Source organism: Chaetodon trifascialis, chromosome 1, assembly GCF_039877785.1.
Source record: "Chaetodon trifascialis isolate fChaTrf1 chromosome 1, fChaTrf1.hap1, whole genome shotgun sequence".
Taxonomy (NCBI): Eukaryota; Metazoa; Chordata; class Actinopteri; order Chaetodontiformes; family Chaetodontidae; genus Chaetodon; species Chaetodon trifascialis.
In genome coordinates, this window is record NC_092056.1 from 15,554,215 (window position 1) to 15,567,402 (window position 13,188).

The 13,188-nt window shown below is 44.3% G+C and overlaps 1 protein-coding gene across 4 annotated transcripts in view; it reads right to left on the reverse strand.

The window, feature by feature from the left end:
• The window catches only part of rnf111 (ring finger protein 111), a 29,756-nt gene that overhangs the window by 4,102 nt on the left and 12,466 nt on the right, over positions 1-13,188 (reverse strand). For 2 of the 4 annotated variants that reach the window (XM_070976492.1, XM_070976631.1), the window contains exons 5-12: positions 8,899-9,053; positions 5,861-6,055; positions 5,364-5,746; positions 4,550-4,802; positions 2,325-2,688; positions 2,095-2,220; positions 1,818-1,935; positions 430-510 (exon numbers count right to left, since the gene is read on the reverse strand). In XM_070976492.1, coding sequence (XP_070832593.1) covers positions 430-510; positions 1,818-1,935; positions 2,095-2,220; positions 2,325-2,688; positions 4,550-4,802; positions 5,364-5,746; positions 5,861-6,055; positions 8,899-9,053 — 1,675 coding nt within the window. Of the gene's footprint in view, positions 1-429; positions 511-1,817; positions 1,936-2,094; positions 2,221-2,324; positions 2,689-4,549; positions 4,803-5,352; positions 5,747-5,860; positions 6,056-8,898; positions 9,054-13,188 lie in introns of all 4 variants that reach the window. The other 2 variants (XM_070976553.1, XM_070976405.1) reach the window with 1 other exon arrangement.

The window sequence follows — 13,188 nt, forward strand, 5'->3', positions numbered from 1 at the left end:
TCGGTGCTTTTCATTCATAAATCCCTGCCAATTTAGTGGTTGAAGCCTGTGACTCGGTGAGTTATACTTGTTTTTGAAGAAGTCGATGTTCCCCAGAGCTCGGGGATCACACCACCAGCATTATGATTACTGGCTGCTCTGCCAATTGAGTTACGGCAGTCTCGAGTTTAACAGACTTTAAATGAGCAAACACCGTCACTGATAAAGATGAGGAGATGCAGCTGAACGCTCTGGAAAAAGCCAATAGGTGGACCTCAGGTTTGTATGCACTTCCACTGTAGTATCGGTACAGTTAACTTGTTATTACAGTATGAAAACAGTGATCGGTCATGTGGCAATGAGTCAAATATTGATGATGGCAGTGATGAATGAAACTGTAATAACTTTTCTTGGGAAATCACACAAGAGAAAACAGGCAGCAGTCCTCACCTCATAGGTTCTTCCAAAGCCAGTCATTCTAGATGAGATGTACCGAATGTGCGGGTAGGTCACTTCAGATATGCCAGTGTGCTGTGAGGGACGGAAAGAAAACATGTATCAACACAATTTATTCAACTTTAGAAAAACGTTTAGTCAGAATAATCCCTGCATGTCTCTCTCCTAAATGAATGCACTTCATACTTTGTGGATCAAAGGGCTCCTATACATTTTTCAGTTTATAATTTCACCCTTTTTAGAGACCTTCGTTCATTTGACAGGGTCTTGATCTTCTGGGGAGGGTTCAATATAATGTATGCTATTAGAGGCTGAGTCATTAGACTTGGAGCAATGCTGTATAATTTAATTCTTACATGCGTTTGGGTAACTGGCAGAAAGTGGAACCTGTAGAGAGATGATTAAAGTCCAATATTCACTCTACTTTAGTTCTGCTTTTGGTCTCAAACAACTCCTGATGGAAATATCTGGGTCCACTGTGTTCACAAGCTGCCGTTTGGTGCTGTTGAAGAGCTTTTTCTCTGAAAATAGCTGCCTGCGGTTGCCGAAAGCGACATATGAGAGCCTAGAGAGTGAGCCATAGCAGTAAGGTTGTGGGCCGGACAGCTAAACGATGAGCTAAAAAATGCCGTAAAGCTCCATGAAGGTGAGAGGAGCTGCAGATTTAGCTGATGATTCATCTTTACAAATGGCCCCTTTCACATTATCACAGTATTTTCACGTTGTCATTTGATACGGTGTTAAAATAAAAATATAGATCATCTGCCTTTAAGTTTAACTGTACCCCATGTATCTGCCATTATGTCAAATTCTGACTTGTAATCATTTTTGTGGAAGCTGTAACGGCTGGTTCTAAAATCCAAAGTTAACTAAAATGGCAAATACGTAGAGAAGAAAGTCATCGATGGATAAGGATTAAAACTAATAACTGCCAACAAAATTCACTTGCATATCATTCGGTTCTACTTCTCTACCCTCAAATTTTGAACGAGCTGTGGACGTGGCATGTTCAACACAATTGGGAAAACAACAGCCCGACGTTATGTGCACTCGCCACTGCGGAGAGCTGATTATAGAAGACAACTAACGTGTGGATGTTTGAGGGTGACCAAGGAATAAGCAATAACATCCGGAAACTGTCGACTATATTAGCTCAGGATCTGTCTCAAGGCCTGTGGATTTGTTGAGTGTGCACTTGAAATGCCTGATGAGCTACTATTAATTGCTAATGCATTATTCATGTGCTTCACCAAACCATCCTTGAAATAACTGATGTTCTAAATAAGGGGCCAACACCATTAATCTAAGCAAGACTTGGTATAAAAGTGATTCTTTCTCTCATTTATGCAAATGTATGCATGTGTGCTGAGGGTTTCTCTCACCATGAAGGGGATGGGGAAGTGGTGCAGTCTGGGGGGAGGGTGGTAGTGGGGCAGGTGGGAGTGCAGGTGCCCTGAAGGGTATGGTGCCATAGTCACTCCAGCCTCGATGCCAAGCTCCCTGTCGACGAACACATAGCAAGCGATCAATCATCTTTACATCAAAACTTGGTCTGGTCGAGCTGAACATTAACCAAGGAACCGCTGAGTCGCATAAAAGTTGGGTTAAATTAGGACAAAAAGCAGCCATCTGTCGAGCCTCACTGCCTCTGTTACTGACCATGCGGTTCTCTGCTCAGGCTGGCGAGGGTGGGAAGACATCGTTTGTGGCACATGGATGTGGTGTCCATGGCCATAGTTGGGGTGCATTCTGTGTGGGTGTGGAGGCGGACGCTCGTGTGCTCGTCTGCAGAGAAAAGGGAAACAGGTTCACATCTGGAGCTTTATCTTTTATACTAACTCAGATACTCAGAATGAGGAAAAAGGCAGCTGGGTGATGGCAGTGCTCACGTGGGATGCTGCATCATCCTGCGCCTCTGGACCTCCATCCTCTGCAGCATCTCGTGTTGATGGAGCCTCTGCACCGAGGCCCCGAGTGCCGGTATATGGTGTGGCAGGGTCTGGTGGTCCGTAGGCAAGTGCTGGGCCAGTGGGGCACTTGAACTAGAAAGGTGGTGGGTAGACAGAGGAGGGGGAGGGGCGGGGGGAACAGCGTGGCCCGAAGGGTGGGATGGCAGCGGCGGATGAAAGGTGACAGTGTGGGGAATAACATAATCGCCTTGTGGAGGGGGCTGAGGAGTAAGTTGCGGGTTCCCATGGGAATGAGGACAGGCGGAGGAGGGCTGGTGATGCAGCGAGCGTGCGAGGGGGCCATCTGGGTTTGAAGAAAGAGAAAAGGCAGAAATTACGTAAAACATCTTAGACACTGAGGGCTAATACTGCAGATACTCTCCATTTTTAGTATTTTAACGCAACAATGTGAGTCTGTCTGGCAATGCTTTGACTTTTCCCGCCGTTCTGTGGCTCAGCAATCCAGCACATCACTGAGGCTCAGTGTTTTTAATAACCTTTGGATCCCCAGCTTCATCTTTTTGTCATTTTTTTCTCCTAAAATATGGTGCATATACATACACACTGCTCAGAATGTATGCTGTATCCGTCTTTGGCTACACAGATAACACCTGCTAACAGGATCAATTAGTATTTGATGTTGGTAATTTTGTGGGATTTGTTAACATAAATACAGAATGCCTCAACTTGTTGTTTAAGGAAATGACAAAAACAGTTATTTTCCACCTTGGCATCAGTCACAATGTGGGCAAAAGGGTTTGTGTTTTGTGCCAGCAGACAAACATCTTGGCTCGTCGTGTAACAGATGATGCCTTTGTAGCATTTTGTTGTTGTTGCTGACACAAAGTTCACTACTGTGAATCATCCACTTAATAAATATTCATTACTTTTTTGGGGGGGTTTGTTCTTCTTGGTGCAGACTTCCTCGCTACTTATCTGAGCTGCAGTAAAATGAGGAGGAGTGGCAGGAAAGCGAGGCGAGTGTAGGAACCAGCAGCAACTAACTCTCCGACTACATCCCCACCAGGGGAGCCTTGTCACACGGCTTCACTCTCCACACTGAACTATTCTGAAGAAAATGAGCAATTAACTACTTCTGCCTGGTACAGTTCCCACTGCACTTGGCACATTAACCATTGGTCTCGGCTTAATTACTATTAGCATTAGGTTGTAAGTGCAGCTGTCTTCCAGTTTTCGCAAGTATTATGGCACAGCGAATGAGAGAATTTTCCAGATGCAGCAGCAGACACCTGAAGTCAAACTGTGATCGTGTTGCATTTTGTTTCGTTTTGTCTACTGCAGCACAAACCTGAAACAAAATCAGACACCAAAAGGGAGACATTTAGATTTCTTGGTTTCATGAAGTCACCTTTGCATTCATTCAAATGAATACCATTCTCCTATCATCTGTACAGATGGAGATCTTTCTTTGATACAGCCAATCAAATCTTCCATCAAGCAGTGACGTCGGCGTTCTGTCACAGGCAGGCGGCGGCGTGTTACACAAGTGCCGCATACTATGAACAACAACCACATTAGCTTTCCTGCAAAAGTCTCCGTCTTCGTCACAAACATGAACGCCCGTCCTCTCCTGCAGCTTGACTTGCTGACTGAGCCATCAACCAAGCATTCACCAAGGTGAAGTGTGCGACTACCGTCAGCTTGCAGGGTAGTCGAGTAAGCAGCTGCTCAGCTGCGGCACATTAAACAGCATGAAAATGTACCTGCGAATGTCACTTCAGCCCGGTTAGATGCTGGTGTGCTCCTTTCTCTTCAATACCACCAACAACACACTGTTTGCACGTACGTAGGCTGTAGTGCACGTTTGTTCACTTTGTCTCTAGTTCCCCACAGTGCAACATAGCACTCTGACAGCCTGCACGCTGCTGTCAATCAAACGCTGGCACGCCCCTCAGGACAGCTGAGACAAACAGCAGCATTTCTGATAATTCCCCCAAAGACCCAGTTTCTTCCTTTTAAATGTTCCCTGTGGATTTCTTCTAAAAAAATTGATATGTGTTTACATTCAGTGTTTCTCACCGGAACACGTTTTATCCTTGAGTTGTAATAAACACATTGAATGTATTTCCTTCCTTACACAACATTTAAAAAACCTGTAGTACTGAATGTCTGCTATATTGCATGAAGGCGGTGGGTGTACTCACAGGAGGGGTGCATGTAATGTCTGCAGGGCTGGGGTTGTGTTTGTGGCTGGGGCTGAGCCACCATGGAGGAGCTGAACGAGTCCACCACAGCTGGCTGGCTGGGCCCAGGGGTGGCCTGGGAAACGTAAGCAGGGGGCCGTGAGTTGGAGCCCGGGCAACACGGGTCAAAAGCTGACGTGCTGCCATGGAAACTAGCCCCGCTGTTTCCACCGCTCCGAACGCTGCTATTGCTCAGGTCCACTGGCAGAGTCTGCTGTGGAAGGAAGGCGGAGATGTTAGAGGGAAAGAAGAGGGACAAACTTCTCATGCAGAATACTAAATGAGTCCTCCTTTGAGATCATTATCCAAGAGTTCATACAGTCACACACAAGTCATACACAATTCCAGTCACGTACCATGTCTGATGACATCTTTTCACTGTCGGATTTTTCTTTCTGAGTGAAATAAATACAGAGGATAAACCTTTGCCTATTTCCTTCCCTCAGTCTCTGGCTAAATGCAAAGATAGAGAGCTTGTCTTGAGTAGTGACAAGTCTTGGACCATGACCTTCACTAACTGAGGGGGAGGCGGGTGCGATGCTGCACGGTGAAGCTTTGACAAAGCAGCTTAGTACGAAATCATGGCGAGATCATTTAAAGCACTTTAATGCTCTGTCTTCTCACCCTGTTCATACAGTATTCATACTTGAAGGGAGACAGTTGAAGTTATCTTCTCATCGACTACTTGTTGCAGACTGAGAAATTCTCTGCTCTGCTTTCAATACCTGAACTACTTCTGGATGATTTAGTCATACTGAACGCAGCACAGGCATACCTGGTCATGGTATGTGTTGCTGCTACCACTATTGTTGCCGCTGCCGCTGACTCCGGCGCAGGGTGCGGGCAGAGCGCTGGGTCGCTCCACGGGGCAGCTCGCCTCTTGAAAGGGCAGGGTGCCCGGGGGCTGCGGTGCTGGGTGATGGACGTGGTGGATGAAGTGGTGGTTGTGGCTGTGGCCGTGGCCGTGACCGTGCTGAGAGCCACTGGTCTGCTGAGAGGACGATGCCTGCAGGCAGCTTGAATGGGAGTGGCTCAGGGACAGGTGACCAGGGGAGGGCCCTCCACAGGGGGAGTGCTGCTGACAGCAGGATGGGAGTCTGGGCATGGCCGTGCCTGCGTTTTCTCCTGCAGTACCTGATAAACCGGGCCTGCTGTCATCTGATGAGAGTGAGATATATGATGAGGAAAAATAAAGGTTGAGACTGCGGATTAGCATTTTAATGTTCATACAGGAAGAAATGAAATGAAATGCTGTGCCCTGTCTTGTCTTACCCTCTGTGGCCGTGCGAGCAGAGCCACTTGGCCTCTGTGTGTGCATACTTTCAGGTATTGAGCCTGGGCAGCTAGTGGAAGGGCCTGGGGCGTCATTGAGCTCTGAGGTAGAGGCATGATGGGAAGATGACGATGAGGACGACCTGACTGTTTGAGGGTGAATGCTGCCAGAGGTTGTTGGCACAACTGAGAGATCTGGGGAGGAAAAAAAGTCAGGATAAGATTTGGACAAGTGTAAAGTGTAAATGTTTCATGGGAGAGGCGTCTGCCAGTGAAGACTGACTGTGTGCGGTTTCCCAAATATCACACTCTTGATGTAATTCTATTTACTCTACGCTAGTTTACACTAATGACTACTAAAGCATTGTGGATTTAATATGACAACCTGTAGATGTACTAGTTGCCACTTGTAGGTAAAAAGGCATGATTTTCACAATTCATGTGACCAGCTATAATCCGACATGACACTTTTTCCCAGCGTGGACTGTAGCACATGTCTGCAGAGGCTCAGCAGCCGAGGAGACGAGCAGACCTTATTAGTATTCCAGTGTGTGCACCCCGTCTGCTTTTCATATTCACAAATTAATTTCCCCTCTTTCTCCTAAGAAATGCAAATACTCTAATACTCAGTCCTCTACCATTTTACTATCTGTCATGGGTGTGGGCTGATAAAGAGGCTGACGTTGGACTTAAGTCACACAAATGCCTGAGGTTACAAAGCAGCGCCATCACAGAAAATAAAGCACTGGTGTGCTGTGAGAACAAATGCAAATAAATCCGACACCGTTTGAGGTTAATGTAGGTTATATTAAGAACCACAAACTCACTCATTCTTGTCACTAAGTGGTTAACCGATGCACACTAGGCTGCTATTTAAAGCATGGTAACAACCATTTTTATTTTATCACTGGATTTATTCTGTTTGGTACTTCCAGACAGCTGTCATTAGCACATTTGTAAAGCTATATTCTAACTGAACACAACTCACACAGCTGCTATTTCATAACTAAATTAAGAAAAAAACAAAAAAGATTTGGTGTGTAGTAGGGTTGGGCGGTAATCCGGTAATAAGGTATCCCTTGGTATCTAAAAATAGCAACGGTATCAGTTTCGTTACCGTCATTAAAAAAATGCTGCGCATATAGGTCTATAGGGGTCTAACATAATTGTAGCATCGTCATAACAAAAATGAAGTCCACTCCGTTCAATGTATCTGGTTGAATTTTTACTCGAGAAAAAGGTGGCAAAATTACATGCTAAAAAAATGAACCTGAGCAGTTTTACAGGTGTTTTAACACAGGCATGTCCAGGCGCTCATATGGGCGCGTCTGGGCAGAGTACCGTTATCTCGTCCAAGCACACGGAGAAACTCCTCTTCAGCCTTTTTTCTGCTTGCTATTGTTCTTAGCTCTCATAAAAGGACGAAATGCAAATAAAACAGTAAAATAACACTTCAGGCTGCTCAGCAGAGTCCTCTGTGAGACGGAGCGGTGAAACTAACTGCGTGGTTACGCCGGTCAATAGCTAAGCGACCCGCCCACATTCACCATAGAAACACCAATGACGATCCAGAAGGAAGTAACCCCAGAGATAGGTTATAGCATGAAGAGCGCTCCCTCCAATCTAGAAACCCCCTCCTCTTTATGTAAACAAGCAGGACCTTTGTGATTGATCTCATAGGAGGAGACCTTAGCAGTGTTTTTTCGGGCTGGAATATAAATTTTGACCACAAAACAGCAAAGGTAAGACATACTTTATGATTTAGCAAAGTTTTTTTTTTTTCTGGTACTCCTTGGCTGCTAGCTCGCCGAGTTTTCGTCGCACAGTGAGGAGGCAGACATCTTCGTGGTCATCAGACTCTCTGGTTTCATATGATACTGGGCTTTTGTGGTTTGCGTGAAGTGGTGAAATCAGCAGATAGTGCCATTGACGTGCGCTGTTTCCGTGTTTGTCGTTAAATGCGCATATATTTTCTTGGGATATGAATTATGTTTCGTTTGGGTGACAATGCTTGGTAGAGGCTTTTAGCTGAGTTTCTCCCCCTCATTCTGGTATGCTACAAGTTAGGACTGGCGCTTCTTTGCTTGAGCATTGACTGTCTGAACTGCGCGCATGTCACGCTGCCCTGCAAAGTGATTTTTAATTAGTCATGGTAATACAGTATACCCCGGGAAAATGTGGGGAAAGTTTGACGGTATCAAAATTTGGATACAGCCCAACTCTAGTGTGTAGCTTCAAAATCCAGGGTGAGGTGACCAAAAAGATAGCTCCACATCACTTAGCGAGGCATGTGAAGCATATTTTTGGCGTTCAGATGTATTTCCTCACCTTGATGCTAATGAATGAATTTGACTGCAAATATTCAAAGCTAATATCAAAGTTTCCACTTCATGACTGAAAGTTATGAAACATCTGAGAATAAGGATGACTGATTCACATATATACAGCAGAAACCAGAGCAAGATATTTTAGGATGAGCTTTCCCTTTTTAACCTTCGAAATTAGGACATTTCATCTCTGAGATGAGATTTCTCTATTTTGTACATCACTTTATTTATACCTCATATCTACTGAGATAATCTGCATGCTTTAATTAATGGTACCTATATATAGTTACATTTAGTTAGATATATATATATGCTCCTACATTATCCACGTCCTGAAAGCAGTTTTAATGCAGAAACTTTCAAGTTAATAGTTAACAACCAGCATCACAACGTCAAAGCATCACAGCTCAAAGGTGGCAGATAACTTGAAAAATGAAACCAGTTTTGAAACTATGGCTGGGTTTCAATCTAAATGTGTCACATATTTTGAGAAAATTTTGATAAAACTGGCAAAAGAAAATGCCAATGAATGCTTGTTCCCTTTGACTACCGTGATGTGATTGTGAATTTCTGTGAAATTGAGGGTTTTTTTTTTTAAACTTAGCTATTTCCATCAACCTCTTGTAATGTGTTCTCCAAAATGTGCACCAAAATCTGTTGATGACCACACAGCTTATGTGTAGTTATCATAGATTCTTCAACATGTCTTACCATCTTCATCGACAGTGAGGTCCACCACCTCACCAGCATTCTGACGCAGTGGTTGGATGACGGTGGACTGTCTGTGACGTCCACGTGGCTCCTGGAGACGATTCTGGGAGCAACTACTCGCCCAGATCCTGCCAAGACCCCCCACTGAACGTGACCTGTAGACACACAGACATGAAAACCTGTTACAGCCAGCTGCAGTATTCTCACAGCTCAGTGAAGCATTGGCTTCACCACAGACTCTCAAACCCATTTCCAGGCGGTCGGTGCAAAGGTATGCAAGGAAGCAACAGCGGACAGCTCTCACAAAAGCCTTTAGATCCACCTTGTGAGTATTTTTTTTAAATAGCCACACTCAACCTGAGAAATTGTCCATCAGGACATTTACACTCTTTGAAACAGGACATATTATCGTAGCACAAAACTGCTACGCAACACAAAACCCAAGCTCAGCTTACATGTCCGGATTATGTATGTACACGTACATGAAGGGGCTCGCTTTCTTTCGTATCATAATTTGATATGTTTAAAAGGAATGAGAGCACCTGTGTGAAAGCTGTGTCAGAGAGAACAGACAGCTTGTCCTCTCAGGACAGCCATCATGGAGCTCTGCATCCACAACCACCGCAACACTTCCACTGAAATCTCTGCATTCTTTCCACCCACCTTCCTTTTTCCTATATACATGCTCCACACCTCCCTTCCCGGCCTTCGGCCCTCCTTTTTTCTTTCATCCTCTTTTTTTTTCTTTTCTTCTTTTTAATTTTCTCTCTCAAAGGCTCCTGTCGCTCTACCCCTTGCTCTCTGAGACCGGAGTGAGAGGCCAGGGAATACAGGGAATCACAGGGAGGAGGGATGAGCCCGAGGGAGCAGAGAGTGGAGAGTGAATGGGAGTGCCGTAAAGCTGGATACCATGGAGCTTTGTGGCTGGGGGATTTCACTGCTGTTCCCTGAGAGCGTTTACAAAATGCACACGAGCAGAGGGAAAAGGCTGTGTGCTGAGAGCCAAAAACACTGCCCTTTAACCACAACTCCATCGTAAGAATGGAGTTGTGGTTGGTGCATGAAGCTTTTTGGTACATCAAACTTTTCTTAGACGCTAGCTCAGTGATGAAATCATGGATCATGGAACATCACTTGAAATTATCAAGTGATTCAATAAACCCTTACAGGAACATTTTTATTCTGTCTGCACGGGTTACCTCCATGCCACTGACAGACAGGTCAAATGAAGGGAAAACTTTAAACTGGCTCATGGTGTCATTGTATATGTATTGTAATCTGTCCTTGTGTTAGCTTTGCGACAGACAAGCGACCTTCCCTCAACGGATAGAGTCAACATGGCACAAACAGGAAAAAGAACAACGTACAAGAAATAATAGAAAAAAATGGATCAAAACTTCAACTTTTGTCCTGCCTTATAATACTCATCTATTCACAAAACACACAGAAATTCTTGCGTTTTTTATGATTCTGTATTTCAAAAGTATTTCATTAAAATCAAAGACTCCAACATTATATTGTGTAAAAAAGTGTAACAGCATAAATGACCACGTAACGTCAAGGACTGCTTCAGTTATTGATCTATTCCTCATTATGCAGAAGGCTAAATGGAGAAAAGGTTTGGCTTTGATCACATTCCTCAGATGTGTCTTAACGCAGGAAATGCCTTCCTCTCTGCTGCTTGTGATAAGGGGGATTCCCATTCGCTCCTACTGTCTGCATCAATTCAATTTCCTGTGAGACGTGCTGCACAATACAAGAGGAATAATAGAGGAAGCTTATTAACTTTCATACTTCGCAGATTGCTAAAGCAAACCTGTGCCCATATGCATGCACACACATACGCAGACTTGTGACTAACCACAAAACACACAACAACGGGGGGCATGGAGGTTGTGTTGGGATCTAATTGGCCAGGCTCCTCAGCTCTGGGTGGATCCCAGGGAGCAGAACTTGCCACAAGGGAGGGGTTCCTAATGAAGTAGACCTGGGATTATTTTGTAAATATCTGTTTACCACCATGACCCCCAGAGGTGGTGGGGGGGGAGTAGCCAAAAGGAAAACAGTACATTGTAAACATGAACACTATGGGAATGGGTGTCTTGGCAAAGCTGAGGTTGTGCCAAGCAACGTGATGTGAGCCACATGCCCCGGGGATCAAAGGAGGGCTGAGCACTGAGGGCTGAGCACTGCAGTAACATACTGTGGAGTAAACTGCTGGTTAAAGGGAATGACATCATGCAAGGCGGAAATAGCACTGTGTCAAAGTAGTAAACAATTAGGCGCATAAAGCTTTGCACTGACCAAAGTATCGAGTTTGTCTTCACAATTAAGGATGCGATGAAGACACTTTCTTAATAATAATAACCATAAAGCAAGCCTGATGTGCTGCAGTCACAGACAGTCAAGTGACTTTCAGGATGTTTTTTGACCCTACCAACATGTGCATCCTGAGCTGATATGCAGAATCAGGGCAGAAACTGATGAAGGTCTTTTTTTTTTAATTGGTCGACATCAGATACATAACACTGGTTTGTTGTGGCTCACTGTGCTCTGGATAAATCCACGTAACACACACAGAGCACTGTTAAAACACTGAAATGTTCTCCAAACGCACCGCTTCGCAAGTGAGCGAACATGTGGAGTGGCACAAACAAACAAGAGCCAGAAGACCAAGATGCCCATAATGACAGCGTGTCATGAACACAGCATCTTTCTTAATGGACATGATTCACTGGAATAACTTCCATTTCACCAAACAATTAACTTAATACCTATAATTAAATTCCTTGAAGGTCTTCACCACATATATTACATGAGTCTGGACAGACGTGGATGTAACTTGAGTGGTTGGTGGAGGCAAACAACAACGAGGCAGTAATTCTAGTAGTATATTATCTTCTAATCTTATACTGTGTGTTCTTGTATGTTGTTGCCACGTATGTCTCATATGAAATGTGCTGTATAAATAACCCTGACTTGACTAAATGTGACTTAATTGAGTTACATATTTGAGTTAACGCAGCACAACAACAACAACAACAAAAAACAGGACCATGATACATTATGTGTGTGTGTTCGTGTGTCCAGCGCATGCATTGTGTCTATACTGACATAAGTTACACAAAAACATTCATTCACAACTTGGACTGCTGGCGGTCTAAACAAAGCTTTCATTGCTGATTCTGTTGGTCTCTGGTTCCCCGCCCTCCTGCTGCCCTGCTACCCATCCCCCCTTCAGGGAAGCTCATCCCTACATTCTCTAGCGAGCCAGGACATCTTTTCAAGTCAGGGAAAACAGGCAGATTAGACAAGGCACGGCATTCCAAGCTCGATGCAACCACTTCTGGGAAGTATTTTCAGATATCACTGATCCATCAATATAAAGCAGTAGTGTTGTGTGCTCACACAGAGGCAGAGGTTTGTGAATTGAGCTGCATAATCGCCTACATGAGAAATTAGCGGAGTACTGACACAGGAAGTCATATTATGAGAACGGGGAAATACGATTATCAGAGGGTGAGGAAAATGGAGTGGGCTGCAGAGAATGACAGTGGGAGCTATCTTTTTTCATGCTGTAAATATACAGCAGTTCTCCCACAGCGCAACCGTATATTCAGACTCTCAGATGGTCTGCTCACTAATCCTCTGCACATTTCTTAAAGCCCTAATCAACTTCCCTATTCAACAAAGTCCTTTAAAAAGGTCCATACCGGGTAGGGATAGGCAGTATATACGATGATAAGGTAGCCATGATATGGAAGTGGCTACACAGTTTGTTCTGGTAAGGAATGGCTTTTAACGGTCACGTCACAAAATCTGAAACCATCCACACAAAGTGACAGGAGTCACTCTCAGGTGGCCATTCATGAATATCAGCTCTGTACTCTTGTGGTCAGAGATGTCCCACTGAGCAAGTAGTTTGGACAGAGATTTTCCTTTTAAGCCTCTCTGATTGATTTATCTGTGCATGCATCAGTGTCATTTCCGGTGAAACACTGTCAAAAAATCTACTTGACCACAATTTTTAACAGATGTTACGTTCACTGAAAACGATGACCTAACTCATGCTTGTTTCCAGCCTCCGTACACTCATTTAAAACCCAGGCCAGAAGGCGAGAAGAACATGTGAAAGCACTGCGGTGTGTCTTGGAAAATGTTTAGCAAGAATTCAACGCATACCTGATTTCTTGTAAATGGGCCAGAGCACGTAAAAAAAACCACTTCTGTGGTTATTTTACCTGAAAATAATTTCAAAAAGGTTTCACTTCCTGTGGTGTTCACTGTTAG